Below are 18,495 nucleotides of genomic sequence, written 5' to 3'. Positions count from 1 at the left end.
GCCTTCCCTGAACTCTTTATGAACCTGGTAGTTATTTAAGGAACGTTTTTAAAATAAACTTGATGGCATAATATAGATGACTATAAAAGGATGAAAGACTGGAAGTTGAAAGCTGTGGCATGTTTTTCTGAAAGAGACATCTGACCAGGTCAACATTTGGCATTATTTTGTTTGTGTTGAGTAACGAAAACGTTAATGCATTTTGAAATCCTGGAGAGAAAATGTGTCTCACGTCCATCATCTGGTTCTTAAATTGCAATGAATTCCACTCATAAGATGGTTTACACTTATATGAAAGGATCTGTCAAAGCCAGCTCCTTTTTGGAGGGGGACCATGCAGTTTCAAGTGAAGTGTTCTACCAAGAACTTCCCCAAAGAACCCATGAAAATAAACCAGTTTTATAAAATGGTGCATTTTTCACAAGCTCTCAAACTATGCCCAGATGTCCACACCCTCTCTGCCGCCCACCCCCCGCCCCTCCATCTAAGGCCTTATTCCTAATGAGTAGGAAGGAAAAACTGCAGAAAATCCACAATTTATGCCCTTTTCCCTTGTCCTCAAAGCTCATGAGATGGGCACGAGTCTCCGAGTCACATATCCAGGCTAAACTGCTCAGAAGCCTGATGAGGGCTGCCAGAGCAGGGATTAGAAGAAATGCGGATCCAACTAGGTGCACGGCCAGGCCCAGGGCCACCCGCTGGATCTGGTAGAAGATCCCAGCCCGCCCCCTTAAGGAGGTTACTGTCACATGCCCATCTCTGCCCTCCGCCTGATACTGCGTGGCATATTTCCTTAGGGACTCAATACCAGAGAGGGTGCTTAGCCTGCTCTGAAGTCCCCTGTAAGACCGTCCGAGAGCCACCTGGCGGCCCGCCTTGGGAATACTGAAGCCAGGCCAGGCCCCAGGCAGCGGCCGTTGAACCGCTTCGGCGAGGCCTGGGCGGGGCGTCGCCCACCTACTGGGCGCTGATTGGCCATCACATGGCCCCGCCCCCGGGGCCCCGGCGTGGTCTCACTCTTTGACCTCGGTTTCAAGTCATGCGCTGGGCAGCGGTTGGTCCGGCTTGCTCAAGCTTGATCTCGATTTGCCCAATGAGGAACGAGCTTCGCAGGGTCTGTCGGGAAAGGCCACCAGCCTATATAAGCCGGCTACGGGGCGTATCCTCGCGTTAGGGGTGCGGCGAGGGAATCTGCGGAGGAGTAGACTTGGTGGCGTCCTGTGCTCGCTGAGACTGCACCTCGAGAACTATGGCGGAAGGAGATAATCGCAGCACCAATCTGCTGGTGAGTCCCAGCGCATAGTAGCCAGAGGACCGAGCGGAGCCTCCGGACTTTGGTGTGCTCCGTGGGACTGCGCTGCGGCCTTGTTCTTATCACCCGCCGCGGGCCCGGCCTTCCTGTTCCTTCCCAGGTGTAGGCGACGACGCTTGCCCTTTCGGCTTCTTGGTTAACCTCTGCTTGGCAGTGACGAGTCGTGGCGACTCCTAACACCCCTTTGGGGAAGGTGCGCGATGGAGCGAAGAGGGCGCGTGATCATTCGCTGCAATGGAGGTTGAGGAGGAAGCTGGAGAAGGGAGCTGTGACCAGTCTGGGTTGCAGTCAGTGACAGAGGGCTGAGAGGGTCCTGTCGAGCGCCTTTGAGGCCCAGACTCCAGCCGTATCTGTGTCTCCCCCTCCTTGATCTTAACCAGAATGTCCCTTCGCCCTTTACCCTAACGCTTGGGCAGGAGTGGAGGGTCAAAGGGCTCTTCCCGAGCGTTTCTGTTAGAGCCTGGCACGGCTTAAAGCGGCAGGGAGGCTTCGAGCTCACCACTGGAAACTGGAGGTGGGATCCAGCTGGAAGGACAGTGGGAGGTTCCTGGCGTTTGTCTGTAGGTTTGTCTGGAAGGCTGGGAGCGGGTGTCAGAACGATTTTAGAGTAAGCAGGGGTCGAAGGGAACTGCAGTGAGCTTGTATCAAAGGCAGACAATTCTAACCCTAGCCTGAATCTCACCGCAGGATCTAGGCAAAAGCGAGAGAAATCTGTCCATCTTCTCCTTGGCCTTTCCCCAGGAAAAGACAAGCCACACACCATCATCACAGTGAATAGAGAAACAGAATTTTGGCATTTGATTTTCCAAGAGCCCAGGTTCTAACGAATCAAGTGATTTTGTTGGGCAGTTTTGATTGTGGTGATTTTCATTTTGTGTTGACTTTTAAATATGCATGACCTCTGCCCCTTTTCTATGGTTAGCCTAGTTAGCCCCAGCACACACACACACACGCACACACCACACACACGCACGCACCACCCCCAAGATCGAATAGCTATTGAAACAACTGGTCTTGGCCTCGAGCTGGTCTGCTCTTTGCACAGAACAGTGTGACTTAATTTGAGGAGAACAAGACCTTTGGCCTTGGCTTTGCTGAATTCAGATCTGTAAACTTCTGTGTCTCTCAGTTTCCTCATCTGTAGAATGAGAATAGTAAGAACACCTTCCTTTCAGCTTGTTGGGAGGAACCATTAAAGTGTAAGTATATAAAATATTTAACAGAGTTTCTGTCACATGGTACTCTGTTTAAGGAAACGTGGATTTCTTCCAGTTTTTTTTCTTTCCCCACTCTACCAAAACTTCACTTACATGCAAGAAAAAAACCAAACAACAACAAAAGCAAAATCAACTTAAAGGTTTTTTGCCACATTAGGTCATCTGAGAAGACTGCTTGCAGCTGATTGTCAGATTTGCAGAGAAATTTGACGTCTAACCAAAGCATCCTAAGTGTAGGAGCATTTTATTGAGATATATTGGGCTTAATATTGATAAGTCTTTTATAGTTCATTGAAAGCACAGTAGTTTTCCTTAGTTGTGCAAGCGATGCCAATGTATAGATGATTCCAGTACACAAAGAGCTATTTTGGAAATAGAAAGCTGTTCAGGGAGAGGCTTTCCTCATGGATTCAGAAGTTGGGGGTTAAATCAATGAAATGACAAAACAACAGATCGATTGTAACAACCTGAAATGAGCAAACTTCAAGTGATCTTATTTTATACTCGGGGCAGTGCCACTTAGCAGTGCATGACTTTGGGAAAATAACCATTCGGAACTCACTTTAATTGTAAATGAGTCTGATTATCCCTATCTTAAGGGGTCTTATAAGGATAATGTTACATAACCCCAGTACTTGGGCTTGGAAAGTGACTGTTACATGATAATTTTACCCCCACTGATTTCTGACTTTGGTATCTCTAGGAGTCACAGAAATGTTGAGATTAGTAAAATGATTGTTTTAAACGTTGATCGTATGTAGGCTGCAGAGACTGCAAGTCTGGAAGAGCAGCTGCAAGGCTGGGGAGAAGTGATGCTGATGGCAGATAAAGTCCTCCGATGGGAAAGAGCCTGGTTTCCACCTGCCATCATGGGTGTGGTTTCTTTGGTGTTTCTGTAAGTGAGCTATTAAATTACAATAGATTTATGCTTGTTACTAATAATGGTTCAGGTTTCATTTATGAAAGTGCCTGAAGTCTTGTAATTTTAATATCTGTAAAAAATGCCTTTCCTTAGAGCCGTCTGCCTGGTTTTCAGAATCCATAGTACTATGTAAACTCAGTAACCGGTGCAGTGAAACAAATCTGTCGTTCAAACTTAGGACCATTTACACTCCTAGAAGGTGTTGAGGACCCCAAAGGGCTTTTGCCTCTTGATGTTTACATTAACCATTATGGCTGGGATGTCATCATGTCATCAAACTTCCGGAAAACCACTTGTGAGAAAATGAGAATAGGAAGGGCAGATAACATCTTTTGAGAACCAGAGGACGAAGTGAATAAATATCTTCAGCTGGCACTAATAAAGACCGTATTTTTCTAACCTTTGTTACTTTTTTTTTTTTAAACAGGACTATCTACTATCTAGATCCATCTGTTCTATCTGGTGTTTCCTGTTTTGTTATGTTTTTGTGCTTGGCTGACTACCTTGTTCCCATTCTAGCACCTAGAATTTTTGGCTCCAATAAATGGTAGGTGGCCTAATGATGTGGCATTCAAATTTCTGCGAAGTTACGAACCTGATAACTGTGACTAGGGTGCTGTAATTACACACAGAGAACTGCCTTAATTAACAGATAGCTAGGGATTAGACATTTTTTGATGTAAAGAATTTCTTAGCTGATTCACATATAAATCATGAATTTCCAGTACTTATATCTCCATAGTTCTTTTATACTCTAGCATTTATTTTGATTTTTTTCTTTCTAGACCTTTCTATTGAAGTGAGGCTTTTTTCGGTAATGATTTTTCAGTGATTGCTGAACTCATAATGAGCTTTCCGTAAAAGTAGTATGTCTACTTTACATTTTTACCATTGATATTTAAGATAATACTAATTTCATAACTTATGAATAACTGAAAACAGTAAACATAGCTTTTTTTTTTTTGCCTGTTCATTTAGCAACTGTTTATTGAATGTCTACTTTTATGTTAGTGCACTCTTCTGGGTGCTGTGAAGTATTTTGATTTTTAAAATTGATCTTGTGTTTCAGGCTAAGACATTGAGGCAGTGCAGTAGTGGTTAGCAAAAGTGCTTAAGAATAGATTCAAGCTTATACAGAAGTGGGTTGTTTATTTCATTTATACCATTCTTTGAACAAGTTACTTATGGGTTCCCAAGATAAGGTTAAGTGGCTTTGGATCCTATTAAAGTATTGCTTAACTTTTCTCTGGAATGTTGGATTTCTCACTTTTGATCCAAATAGTGAACAAAACTAGATAGAGGAATGGGATTTTTTTTTTCTCCTAGATGTTTTTCTCCCTTGGTTGTTTATTTTAATTTGATTAGTAGTCTACTTGTGCCTGTAGTTTTTTGTTCTGATAATAACAAATTATAAAAATAATTTTAAATGTAGGAATTGCTTAAATTATGGGATAAGTAAGCATGTTTGTTTGTATAAACGTGGTCTATCATATCAGAATGGTTAGTGTTAGGAAATGTCCTCTGAATTGTTTTTCATGTGCAGTAATGAATTATTCTGCAGTTTGGGAGCCAAGTATTTTTTTTTTTTAATTAATTTTTAAAGTTTATTTTTAATTTATTTGGCTGTGCCCCCTCTTCATTGTGGCATGTGGGATCCAGTTTGCTGATCAGGGATCAAATCTGGGCCCCCTGCATTTGGGAACTCAGAGTCTTAACCACTGGACCACCGAGGAGAAGTCCCTGGGGGCAAGTTTGTGACTATGCAGTGTAACAATTAACAGACTCAACCTCATACCCTGATTTTATTAGCCAGATAACATCCTAATCTGCTAATTCTTAAGTCCTGGAGAAAAAATTTCAGAAGTTAACACATGAGGTTTCTTGGTAGCTGGTATGTTACCACTGGCGCAGTTTTGTTTTTTGACCTTTCTGAGGAAGGAAGAACATTGTTGCATAGTCACAGCCCGGCCTTGACTATGGGCAGCATATGAATGTTTGATTAGAAGAAGTTCCAGGGCTCTGCAGAAGGCCTTCTACTGTATCACTGCAGATGGACAAGGACAAGGACAAGGAGAGCAAGCAACACACCTCAGCATAGGGCTTACTTTTTATATCAACCATTATTTCTGTGTAACAAAGATAGCACAAAGACAAAATTAAAAAATCAGAACCTAGAATACATTATAAATGAAAATGGACTTTTTGGGAGGATCTTTTTGTATTCTTATAGCTGTTTTGTTTGTGATTTGTGATTGGATTTGAACTGTTTGTGGCTGCCTTGGCATCAAATGTATGAAGCCCAGTTGAGGGTATTGTGCTTTGAATGCCAATTGTTACTAACTGTGGTAGAAATGTCACATCCTCCTCAAGATAGTGGGACTCTGGTGGCCACCGCTCAGGATTCACTGGGGTCTGCCAAATGATACAGGAAGCTTTGGGGGTTTTTTTTGGTTTGTTTCCGTCTTTTGTTTGCTTTTTGACCATGGTGCACAGCTGTGGGATTTCAGTTCCCTGACCAGGGATTGCACCTAGGCCCTCAGAAGTGAGAGCTTGAAGTCCCAACCACTGGACCAAAAGGAATTCCCCAAAGAGTCTTAATGGCTCAACAGCTCTCTTTTTAAAAAAAAATAAGATAATGGTGAATTGTTTTCTTATTTAGATTTTCTTTGGCAAGTAGCTTCTGAAATTTGAGAGGATGGTATACTTCTGTTTAATATTTAGATTTGTCTATAGTAAAGAGGAAAATTCTTTTTCTAGGACCACTGAGCAACAGCAAAGATTCCATGAAATTTGCAGCAATCTAGTAAAAACGCGACGCAGAGCTGTGGGCTGGTGGAAACGCCTCTTTACACTAAAGGAAGAAAAGCCTAAAATGGTACTTTTTTGGTTTTGACTTATTTAAGTAGAGCAACACTTTAAGATTGTGTCAGATTTTACATCATAGTCCAAAGCCTTTCTCTTTTACTCTAGTTGTATGTTTATCATTATGTGTTGGTTTAACTCCTCTGAGCACATTCATAAATATTTATTTATCAATTATACTGAGAGTTAAAATTACATTTTGCATTTTTCATTGTAGAGTGAGTTTTTTCTGGTTCTTTTTACTTACTGAAATAAATATAAAAGATACATACTTCTCTTTTAGCTTCACTTGAGGTTACTATGTGACGTTATCAATTGTGAAAGTAGTGTAATTTATATTATAAACTACTTAATTTACATATAGAATCACAGTTATTGTAGGAGAGAATGTATCTAGATTCTGTAAAATAAACCTAGGGAGTTTTCTGTAGGTTTTATATAATATATAGATGCTAAATCTTTTTAAAGAAAAGTGCGAATAAAAACTGAGTTATCTTCCAACCTTAGAAACAACCTCCTAAAGTTTCAGTTCTTACTCTGTTCCGAGGAGCTGATAAATTCTTGTTATTTTCATTATTAGTACTTCATGACCATGATCGTTTCTCTGGCTGCGGTTGCTTGGGTCGGACAGCAGGTCCATAACCTCCTCCTCACCTACCTGATAGGTAAGTCTCTGGGGAAGTACTCTGCACAATCCTGGCCGGTTTAACTGGAATTCAGTAAACAGTATGTTCCTTGCTCACTGAGTTCCAGGCAGTGATTAAGGAACTGTGTGAGCATAAAAAGATGACTAAAAGCTGGGTCCTTGTTTTCAGTGAGTTTGTGGTCTTAGCAGAAGACAGACACAGAACTGATAACCAAGGTAGACAGTATTGTGCGTGAGGTAAAAATAGGCAGTGTGTGTTACTTGAGATTGGGAGGTATGAGACCAGAAGCTTCTGGGGATAAATACCAACGAGAATAATGGATATCATGTTGCTTCTTCCCATTAGAGTGTCTTAGTCTGAGGAATTCGCTTCTTGTAAAATGTAGTCGTCTTTAGAAAGTTAATTGCTGCCTCTGTAACTTTTTTTTTTTTTTAAAGTGACTTTCTTACTTTTGCTTCCTGGACTGAACCAACATGGAATCATTTCGAAATACATTGGAATGGCCAAAAGAGAGATAAACAAGCTTCTGAAACAAAAAGAAAAGAAAAATGAATAAAGCATTTGCTTTATTCAATGTGATTAATGGAGTATACATTGTCCTTGGGAACAGTGTCTGTTATGCTGTTTGGATACTAAAATGTTGCAGAAGTAGCTCTCTGCTGCCCCTTGCTCTGCCCTTAGTAGAAATTCTGACTTGTCAAGTAAGGCTTTATGCCCAGTGTCTTCATGGGTGTGTTCTTATCAGCTGGCCTTATATGGACAACTCTTCAGTTCCTCATCTTGGTTTTTTGTCACCCAGGGTTAACTGAACTCTTAGTTTTAAAATAACATAGTGGTGAACTTACTTCACCTTTTAGTACAGTTAACAGTGACTTGGGATAACTGTTCAAGTTGATCTTTTTTTTAAGCTGGATACGGGAGAGTGGTCTGTGGTTTCAGGAAGCTCGTTCTATCATCTGCTTCCATGGTCTGCTTAAAAAACTGGCTTCATGAATATAGAGACCAAGTTTACCACTTCTGATGAAGAGACCAATGAAGAGTCATTCCTCATTCTGTTTCGATAGTGTGGGAGAAGCCTCATGGAATAAGATGAAACTCATTCCATGTCTTAGCATGTGTTTTCTCCCTTGTGCAGAAGTTAGCAGTTTGAGGGAAACATTGATCTTTCCTCCCAAATGGGGAATCTGACAGGAACTTTCAGAACTCTTGCTCCTGCACACTTAAACTTGAAGTTAGTACATCCTCAAAGGCTTTTTAGTAGCAGGCTTACACAAGTTGGTGTTTAGGACTTCTAAATTTCAGATTTTCAGTTAATTGGAGCTAAAGTCTATAATAGGTTAAGAGTCATGTCTATGATCTTCACTCCAAGACCAGCCAATAAAGGACAAAAGTCTTCCTGTGTTGAGTCAAGATTCACTTCAGTAGAAAATAGCCTTATCCTACTAATTTTTCAAGACCAGAATAAGCCTTTAAAGATAAGTCTCAAGAGTCTCCTTTTATGGTAACACTGGCTGCTTTTGGTCCCCATAGATGGAGTAGTTGAAATCTGTAGGAATGGACCTCTGAGGAATGGAAATGTGACATATTTGGGAACAATTCTTAAAACTGATTAACTAGTTGTAATATAGTTTTGTGAATATTGCACTGATGCTGTGAAACCTGGACCTTGTGGTATATCAGTCCCTAAATTAGTGTTATTTTCTCCCCTTCAATATTGCTGTAAACAGTGGCACTGTGTAGCATGTTTGACTTTTTTTAAAAAAAAATGTTTCGTCTACAAACTACCATAATTTACACGTGTTTCCTCATTGTATATAAGTTTGTCTTCCTATCCAGATTTTTTGTGTGTGTGTTCTACCAATTAACTACTTTCGCAGTTTTAATCCTGTATTATTTCTTCTACTTTGTTAAAAGGGGAATAAATGAAAAAGCTGGAATCCTTCCTTGTGTCCTTTCTTTATAGCTTAACCAATACAGTGTTTCCATGATTGGATTTACATACCCAGTTAATGAACTATGCTCGGTGATCATTCCACTGCTGTAAGGGGCTCTTTAGATTTCCCAGGAGGCACAGTGGTAAAGAATCTGCCTGCAAATGCAGAAGATGCTGGAGAAGCGATCCCTGGGTTGGGAAGATCCCTTGGGAGGAGGAAATGGTGACCCATTCTTGCCTGGGAAGCCCCATGGACAGAGGAGCCTGGTGGGCTACAGTCCATGGGGTGCCAAAGAGTTGGAGATGATTTAGCAACTAAGCATATAGCACAGGGTGCTCTTTAAGAGCAGAATGAACTAAAAGGTTTACGTTCATTCAGTAAACATCCAGGCACCACCCTAGATGGAAAAGGAGATAAAATGAGTAAGTGATGGCCAAAGGTGGTATGTGAGGGTGTGGCTAGGAGGTCTTGCAGCAGAAGGATGCAGGAGAGAGGGCCTCCCACGCACATCTACCCTAGGACCTAGCTCAGAATTTCGTACCTGACGTGCTCAGTAATCAGTGGGTGACTTTTGTTTGCACTTAGAATTTTTTTAAAATAGAGCCCAAATTGGGTATTTTATCATTGGGTCTCACTATCTATTCTTTGTGGGTCCTGGGAACAGATTCAATGTCAAACCTCTTGCTTTCCCTACCTACCAAATGTATGGATCCTTCCTTGAAGCCTCCTGGAGGCTTGATGTCCAGAAAAGGGAAGTTTCTACCCTGTCACCATAGGCCTCTTGGTCACCCAGTGCTCTGGAATGCAGCCACGTGCAGCTGTGATGACTCTGCAGGCCAGCTTGGATACTACGCCAGTTCTGGCCACAGCACAAGTCCCCTTTCAAGTTTCTTTGCACCACCTCTAGCAGAGTTATTCCAGAATTCACAGGACGTCAAGAGGGGATTTATACAGTCTTCTGCTCCATTCCACTCCTCTCCCTTCCCCCAGTCCCAACCATTCCAAGATTTCTGTTTATATGCCTTATATGCCCTCCTAGCTCTTCAAAGTGAAAGTCACTCAGTTGTGTCTGACTCTCTGTGATCCCATGGACTGTAGTCCATGGAATTCTCCAGAATACTGGAGTGGGTAGCTGTTCCCTTCTCCAGGGGATCTTCCCGGCCCAGGAATTGAACCGGGGTCTCCTGCATCACAGGAGGATTCTTTACCAACTGAGCTGAGGGAAGCCCCTAGCTCTTAGAGCCATTCAAAAATCCCATAGGCCACATAGTTTGGGAAATAAAACCCCACAAGTAATTTATACATGACCACTTTCTTTGACTTTTTAACCAACAAAATTTTAAGACTGAGTTAATTTAAGACTGAATTTAGTTTGCTTTCTCATTTGTGAGGTGGAGATAATACAGATCTCAAAGGGGCATTATGTAACTCCTTGTGTTTTGAGGATTCAGAGTTAATCTACAGGAAGCGCTTAGTGGCAGTTAGGAATCAGTAGCTGTTAGAGGCCTTCAGACAGATCAAATGGCACTTCCTCCTGGCAAAGCTTTAGCAACTTTCCAGGCCACCTCTCCATTCCCACATTCATATTGGCATGGAAACAGCACACTGCCCGGTATTGTTATTTAGAGATTTCTCTCTGCTAGGATCTGCACCTCTTAAGGCCTGGAACTGATGTCTGTCCTGTCACCTGCTACAACTAGCACATGATAGGCGCTCATAAGATGTTTGCTGAATGAAGGGAGGAAAGAATGAAGTGTACAAAAAGAGGGTGAGTGGCACTAGTTTTCTATTAATGGAGGCTCTTGAAGGAAAGTGGGTTTATTAACTCCCCAGTGTTGCTAAGTCCCTCAAGTTAAGTACCGGTTTTAGTCAACATGTTGCATTCAGGCAACCAGTTCTTACAGGAAATGTTTCTTAGAAAAGCCAATGCCTATGTTGGGAGCTTGGCACTCAAGGTTCACTTAGGATTTGAGAAGTGGTGACGATGGGTGAGGTGGGCTGTGATGCTAATAACAAATGCTGGTCTTTTATCTGGATTATTTCATTTATCTTCACAGCAACTTCGAGTAATTAGTATATCATTCCCTTTTACAGACGGGGAAACTGATTTGCCCATTCATTTATTCATCACATATGAATCAGGGACCTACTATGTGGAGTTAACTTACCTAGAAGCTGTGGGTACGGTGGTGAACAAAGCCAACCACATCCCTGCTTGCTTAACGGAGACAGACACTTCCAATATCTCAGGCGGTAAAACATATGGAGAAAAGTTAAACAGGGCAATGAGATTGGGGGGCGGGGAGGATGAGCAGGAGGATGTGTGACTGAACAGAGACCTGACAAACTGGGGGAGGAAAAGTCAATTTAAAGGGAAAAGCAAATGCAAAGGCCCTGAGGCAGAGTGTGCTTGGAATATGTGAAGAAAAGCCAGCCAGGGAGAACGCTGGAGGATGGTGTTCCTTTGCAAGGAGGCAGATGTTACAAGGAGGACCTTGTAAGTTTTTGTAAGGAATCTGGATTTTACTGAGGCTGACAGAAATCCTTGGAGAGTCCAAGGTCGGACAAGTTTTAAAATGATCATTCTGGCAGCCACGTGGGAAACAGGGAAGGGGGTGGAAAATAAGGGAAGGGTAAGAAGGGAGGGTCCTTTGGACTGCCAGGAGATCCAACCAGTCCCTCCTTAAGGAGGTAAGTTCTGGGTGTTCATTGGAAGGACTGATGCTGAAGCTGAAACTCCAATACTTTGGCCACCTGATGCGAAGAGCTGACTCATTGGAAAAGACCCTGATGCTGGGAGGGATTGGGGGCAGGAGGAGAAGGGGACGACAGAGGATGAGATGGCTGGATGGCATCACCTACTCGATGGGCATGAGTTTGAGTAAACTCCGGGAGTTGGTGATGGACAGGGAGGCCCGGCGTGCTGCGATTCCTGGGGTCGCAAAGAGTCGGACACGACTGAGCGACTGAACTGACTGACTGAAGAAGGGAAGGTAAGGGTGAAAGCAGTGAGAAAGCTTAAGTCCTGAGCAGAAGCTTAGCCTGAGGTCACTCAGCTCCAGAGAGGGCGGCGCCAGAATTCACTGACTCCCAGGCAGCCGGACCTCGAGCCCGAAGCAGTAACTGCTGAGCATTTATTTAATGCGTGCCAGGCATTTTGCGAGCCCTTTGTCACCATTATCTCATCTAACCCTTGCAACAACCTTTAAGAGGCCGAGCTTTTATTTCGAAACATTTGTGGCTTTCTTTGCAACTGTGTCTTTCAAAACTTGAAAGAAAAGTCTGGAACTCCAGTAAATAATTTCTAATATTTAGGGAGCGTCAAAAAGGAAGCATCGATTAAGAAAAATATTTTTTACTCTTTTGAAAAAGTATAAAATTTCAAAAGACAAAAAGAAATTGTATAAGGAGAAAGCTCTACCCTGGTCGCTCAGTGGTAAAGAATTCACCAACGCAGGAAACCCGTGTTCGATTCCTGGATGGGGACGATCCCCTGGAGAAGGAAATGGCAACTTACCCATCTTTGCCTGGGAAATCCCTTGAACACAGGAGCCTTACCGGCTACAGTCCATAGGGTCACAAACAGTCGGATACGACTTAGCGACGAAACAACAAAAATGGAGAGAAAAGCATGACTCCCATCCCAGTTTCTAACGCCCTTCCCAAAGGCAATTGCCGCCGATTATCCCTTGCAGAGATAGTGTAAATACGCACGTATCAAAATTCATTCTAAATAGTCAACAGTTACTGCAATAAAAAGTAGTAAATATCTAGGCTCTCGTCAGTTTTTCGTTTTTACCAATTAGCTGCTAGAAAGGAGTTGAAAACTACGCAAACGCCGCACCTCTTGCAGGTGACTGCCCCCATGCCGCGCCGGGCATGTTCGATTCCATCGATTCTCTACTACCTACCCAGGAGGAGGCTCCGCCCCTTCACCCGCCTCCTTCCAGTAGGCAATCCTTTTTTATTTGTTTTTGGCGGGGCTTTAAAAGTCTCGCGATAGCCCGACCCGTAACCCATAATTCCGTGCGCTCGCCCCTCCCGTCCTCTTTCCGCCATCTTTCCGTGCCGGTGAGTATCTCTCTCTGAGCTACCCAACATCATCCCTCGGTTATCGGTGCCATCCTGTGGTGTGGGAGTCGCGCTCCGTGTCCTGCGAGGATGTCGGAGGCCTCCTGGGCCGGAGATGCTAGCCTTGCTTGGGTCTGGGCAGGCATAGGGGAGAGTCATGCCCGGCTATCCCATGCTTTGCCTCCGGGAGAGCCCGGCCTCTGGGGCGCAGGCCGCAGCCCTTGGGAACAGGGAGCTTTGGGCCGTTCCGGAGGAGTGGCAGCTCCGAATCTTTCGGCGGCGCCAATACCTCCCGTTAGTGGTTGAGGCAGCTTGTTGGCTCCGAGAAGCACTGGAGGGCCACGGAGTTGGTGGGCCGTGCAGCTTCCCATTACTTTGGTTGCGCCGGGAGCTTGGGAGATGAGAACCCTCAGGAGGGGAAACTGCATCCTGCCTGTGGTGGCGGTTTGCTGGGAACGAATCTGGTTTCCTCAGAAGACACTGGAGCTGGAGGAAGTAGGTTGGAGTCCTACTGTTGTGGTTTGAGACATGCCTCTGTTCCTAACTTTCAAAACTTTATTAGATGAAGTTTGTGCCCATGAATAAGAGGCCAGTCTAGTGCATGTGAAATGTTTCAGTTTATTACTTCGGTACCCTTACTGTTGGGCATAGCTTTAGATGGCACAGGGCCGGACGTTTTATGTTAATACAGTAGTTCTGGGTGTTAGGTGAAAGTTGAGTAGTATCTTTCGATTATTGGGAAAAGGCTGATTCTGAGTAGGTTTAAGGGACCGTGTTAATAGTAGAGATGCTGCTGAATGCCGCAAGTTTGATTATTAACTCTCATTTTGAATAACCTACCGCGACTGGTGTTTTTATTTTAGTAGTTGACATCCTTCTGGGGTTACTGGGGAAGCAGCCTGCTGAGAAATGGGGAAGCTTCCACATGATTGAGGCAGAAAGGAAAGGATGTCTTCGCAGGGAAATGATAGGGTGCCTGTTAATGGTAAAACGGTGCCGGTAAACCGCCTGTTTTGTCTTCCGAGAACAGCCAGAATGGTGCGCATGAATGTCCTGGCTGATGCTCTCAAGAGTATCAACAACGCCGAAAAGAGAGGCAAACGCCAGGTGCTTATTCGGCCGTGCTCCAAGGTCATCGTCAGGTTTCTAACAGTGATGATGAAGCATGGTAAGTTGCTGTTTTATGTTTTGAGATAAACATGCTGTGGAATGGGTCTTGGAGAAATTAACTGAGGAGAGAGGCCTGGAGAGGGAAAATGGGGAGCAAGGTGGTAGTCAGATGTGGTAACTAATGCAGTTGACTTGGGCTGTGGACAGGGTAGTCCTGGAGAAGTGATGCTGTTTAAGAAATGCTGAGGAGGAGGACTGTTGAAAGAAGGAGGTTTGTGACTGTTGCTCTGCTAGGTGTTTGGCAGCTAAAATGGCCTTTCTTGATAATAACATCACCCCCAAAATATGTCATTGAAAGGACCCTGAGCTCTTCTCAGAGCTTCATGGGATGTAAAGGATTGTTGAACGTCCTGGACACTAGGTAGCCTTTGGGAGTGGGAAGGTATGAAGAGGCAAGGAGGAAATTATCCCTCTTTTAAAATTGCAGGGTGGTTTGTTTTGAGTATTGCTGTCTTAATTTTAAAGTTATTTTTTAATACAGTCAGTTGTGTTCTACAGGTTACATTGGCGAATTTGAAATCATTGATGATCACAGGGCTGGGAAAATTGTTGTGAACCTCACAGGCAGGCTAAATAAGGTAAGAATTGACTATCTTCCACATTTTCGAATCTTCAGAATGGTCTAAGGTGGCATGATTGCCTTTGTAAAATCAGATAGTGTCGTGTTTGCTTTACCTAGTTAGGTTAAGAAGAATGAGAATTGATTAAAGTCATTAAATTTTATGTAACTTCCAGGTAGAATTGTCAATTGACCTAGTGTTTGGAGTATAAGGTATCTTAAGGGAGATGTGGGGGCTTGAGACTGGTGGTACTGGTTTTGAATCCTGGATGGCTCAAGGCCAGTAGTCCTGTTAGTGTAAATAACTTGTGGGGTCTGTTTTTCCTGTCAGTTTGACCTGTAGGCATAATCTACTGAATCTGTTTGATTTTTTTGACTTTGTGGATTGCATGAATTTGGGGGCTAGGTATTATTCTATAAGCCAATTGGGGGTCTCAGGGCTGCTTCTTCGCTTTCTGTGTTCAGATTTGTAGCTTTCAGGTTTGCAAGGGATCTGAGATCCTATAATCCAAAGTGTTAGTTGCTCAGTCGTCTCCAACTCTTTGCAGCCCCGTAGATGACAGCCTGCCAGGCTCCTCTGTCGATGGGATTCTCCAGGGTATCTTCCCAACCCAGGGATCCAGCCTGGGTCTCCTACATTGCAGCCAGGTTCCTGTAATCCAACACTAGGGCAAATGGGCCAAGAAAGTGGTTAGTGGCAGGGGCCAGACTGATTAATAAGGTCATTCCCTAGTCCAACAGTTTTCTGTTTTACAAAGTTGCTTTCTTACATAGTGAATTTGCTTCTTGTGTGGATAAATACTTAATGTCAGATGAAAATTACTGGATATGAAGCCTTTGAAGAGTTTTTGAAGGAAATTTTGGGTCTGTCTGTTATTTTATTGTAACCGTTAGATTCCAATCCCAAGGAAGGATTTGAATTCACTTTTCTCACTCTGATTCTCACAGTGTGTTGAAGTAGAAGAGGGTGTGTTTATTTTCCTATTTTTAAGAATTAGGAAACTAAGATATATCTGAGTCCTGCTCAAGGACAGTGGAAGACTAATTCTGGTGTATAGCTTATAGCACATTTTAAAGCTGTCCCGCAGAAGATTGGGTTGATATTTAAAAAAAAAAAACAGTTTGTGAAGGACCAGATTTCTCATGAACATCCACTGTACATAATAGCTTGAGAAATAAGTTTGAACAGAGTATTTACCAAATGGAACTCAACTTGCGGCATCGTTACTCTGTGCTACACTCAGTCATTTGGGAAATCCTGGCTAATAGATAGTTGAAATCCAGGCCTTGCCAAATGCCTGAATTATTTTTTGGTTTCTCTTAATTTCCGTTTTCTTCCTTTGTAAGACATTCTTGCCTCAGTTTCCTTCATGCAAGAGATGGATATACCTTATTGTGTAAATGTAATGGGGCTGGGAAATAAGGTAGTGTTTAAAGACTAGATTAAGAAAATTCTTCCCTTAATCATATCTTAGATGTGGTTTGAGAGCAGATATGATGGAATTACACTAGCTGAATGGAAGGGAGTTTTTGCTACTGGAATACATAAAGCTTGGATGTGGCAGCATAGAGGCCTCAGAAAGCTTTGTCTTTCACTGTATCTTGCTTGGCTTTTCCGTTCTCCTATCCCTGTGTTGCTTCTATCCAGTGCGGGATTCCCCTTGATAGTCAAGTGACAGGTAGCTCCCAGGATGATGTGATCAAAACAACTTGAGTGGGCTTCCTGCCAGGGGGCACTTGGACCTGATGGGTCCATTTCCAGTTTCGATCTGCCTAGGGAAGTGGGAAGTGGAACTGCTCCAGAGACTTCACCAAGTCCTAATCTTGTAGTTTCATTTTACTGTTAAGCATTACTGTAGTCTCAGTTTACTGTTAAGCATTTTGGAGTCTTCCCAGGCTACACTATTGGTAAAGAACCTGCCTGCCAATGCAGGAGAGGTAAGAGAAAGACGCATGTTCAATCCCTGGGTGGGGAAGATCCCCTGGAGGAGGGCATGACAACCCACTTCAATATTCTTGCCTGGAGAATATGGTCTATTAGGGTCACAAAGAGTGGAATACGACTGAAGTGACTGAGCATGCTGTTTTTCAAATTGAACTTACATAGAATACTGTACAGAATAGTTACCCATTTAATGTTGAGTTGGTTGGTTTCTATGCTCACTTATAAATGCTTTTTAGTGTTACTGTTTTGTTATTAGTGAAGTGTGAACACTGTTTTCTGTTACTTTTTACAGTGTGGAGTGATCAGTCCCAGATTTGATGTGCAACTCAAAGATCTAGAAAAATGGCAGAATAACCTGCTCCCATCCCGTCAGTTTGGGTAAGTTGATTTTCTTCATTTAAAAGTTGATGCTGTGGATGCCTGTGATGCAGTTTGATGAGCTTTTTGTTTATTTTTTACGTCAATAGTAGTAATAGTCTCCATTCCCAACCAGCTTGACTCATGGGTTAGCTCCTATGTTGCCACACCTCATGTGTTAGGTTTTAGTTTCTGAGAGGTGTGTGAGAACTGAAGCTGGCTGAGAGAGAGAATTGTGTTCCCTTTAATGTCTGCTCTTTTGGCTCAGTGCAGATAGTTCATACATGTTCTCTGTGAATACCCTCCTGTGGCCAGAATGACTTCTGAACCATTACCCTCTGGGCAAACTCAGTTTGAAAATCTTAATCTGTGGTTAAGAGACTGAGTTCAAATTCTGGATTTTCTACTTTAAAGCTGTGAGGCTTTGGGCAATTCATGGCCTTGATTTCTTAAAGATGGTAGTTCTTTTATTGTAAGTTATATTATCAACTGATTTGCTTCTGGTAAAGCAGTTTAAAACCTGATCTGACACACCAAGCATTTGGTCTGTTTGTGGTTAAGAGCTTAAACACCCAGTCACGTTTGGTGATGTTGACTTTACTCCCACTTCATGGTTGCTGTATAACAGGTAGAGTGTTCAGGGCAGATCCTTTGTGATTGTAATTAGGATGCTAATTTTAATGCCTCCCAGTTTATATACTTTCTGTGTCTTACCTTGACCCCCATAGTAACCCATGAGATAGGCCAGGTGGGATGCCCATTGTCCAGGTAACTGTACAATAGTTTGCCTGTGATCATACACACAGTAAGTGGCAGAAACATTTCCGTCAAGTTATATCAGTGCTTTAATGCTTTAAACTGCATGTCTGCTTGAGAGCAGAAAGTGACATTCTGCAGTTAGAGGAGCTGCAGTTTTTGTTTTTAGGTAGCGCTGCCTCATGTTAGCTGAGACCAGGACTGCGTGTGTAGCTGGAGTCTCTGGTTCTAGGAGTCATGCCTGTGCACTGCCAGCCTGTGGAGGCTGCGTTAAGTGTGGGACCGCGTGGTAAACGCTGACGAATGCTGGAGTTTTTCTGTACCAGAAGTAGCTCGATGTTGAACAGTTCATAGGGAAAACTTACCAACTTTTTTTTTTTTTAACTTTCCATAGTTTCATTGTACTGACAACCTCAGCTGGCATCATGGACCATGAAGAAGCAAGACGAAAACATACAGGAGGGAAAATCCTTGGATTCTTTTTCTAGGGATGTAATACGTACAAATAAAATGCCTTAGAGGACTCTGGTGCTTCCTTAAGTCATTTGAACTTTGTACAGCAGAGTAGCAAGAGTGTCTCCGGGAGTACACAGCCTTTGTGTTAATTGGTGAATGCTGTTTCCTTGAAGTACAAGAAAGTTTTAACTTGGTGTAACTTTCACCATCACCCTTGTGGCTCACCAGAGGAAAGTGTGTCTGGCCCTGGATGATTGACTCTGGTTTGGGGTCCAGATGGTAAAGCT

At 43.1% G+C, this 18,495-nt stretch overlaps 2 protein-coding genes across 2 annotated transcripts; both read left to right on the top strand.

The window, feature by feature from the left end:
• Positions 1 to 1,054: 1,054 nt before the first annotated feature.
• Positions 1,055 to 8,897, top strand: ARL6IP1 (ADP ribosylation factor like GTPase 6 interacting protein 1). The gene is made up of 6 exons (XM_043455941.1): positions 1,055 to 1,285; positions 3,291 to 3,424; positions 3,879 to 3,998; positions 6,209 to 6,326; positions 6,894 to 6,978; positions 7,398 to 8,897. The coding sequence occupies exons 1-6, from the start codon at positions 1,250 to 1,252 to the stop codon at positions 7,514 to 7,516; spliced, it is 612 nt and encodes a 203-aa protein (XP_043311876.1). The 5' UTR covers positions 1,055 to 1,249; the 3' UTR covers positions 7,517 to 8,897.
• Positions 8,898 to 12,850: 3,953 nt separating this feature from the next.
• RPS15A (ribosomal protein S15a) lies at positions 12,851 to 18,276 on the top strand. The gene is made up of 5 exons (XM_043455942.1): positions 12,851 to 12,965; positions 13,996 to 14,133; positions 14,634 to 14,713; positions 16,932 to 17,017; positions 18,147 to 18,276. Exons 2-5 carry the CDS (start codon positions 14,001 to 14,003, stop codon positions 18,238 to 18,240), a joined length of 393 nt encoding a protein of 130 aa, XP_043311877.1. The 5' UTR covers positions 12,851 to 12,965; positions 13,996 to 14,000; the 3' UTR covers positions 18,241 to 18,276.
• Positions 18,277 to 18,495: the final 219 nt, after the last annotated feature.

The sequence above is a fragment of the Cervus canadensis genome, chromosome 32 (assembly GCF_019320065.1).
Source record: "Cervus canadensis isolate Bull #8, Minnesota chromosome 32, ASM1932006v1, whole genome shotgun sequence".
Lineage (NCBI taxonomy): Eukaryota > Metazoa > Chordata > Mammalia > Artiodactyla > Cervidae > Cervus > Cervus canadensis.
Note: the sequence above shows the minus strand (reverse complement) of the source record. Positions and strands in the feature narration are given on the sequence as shown.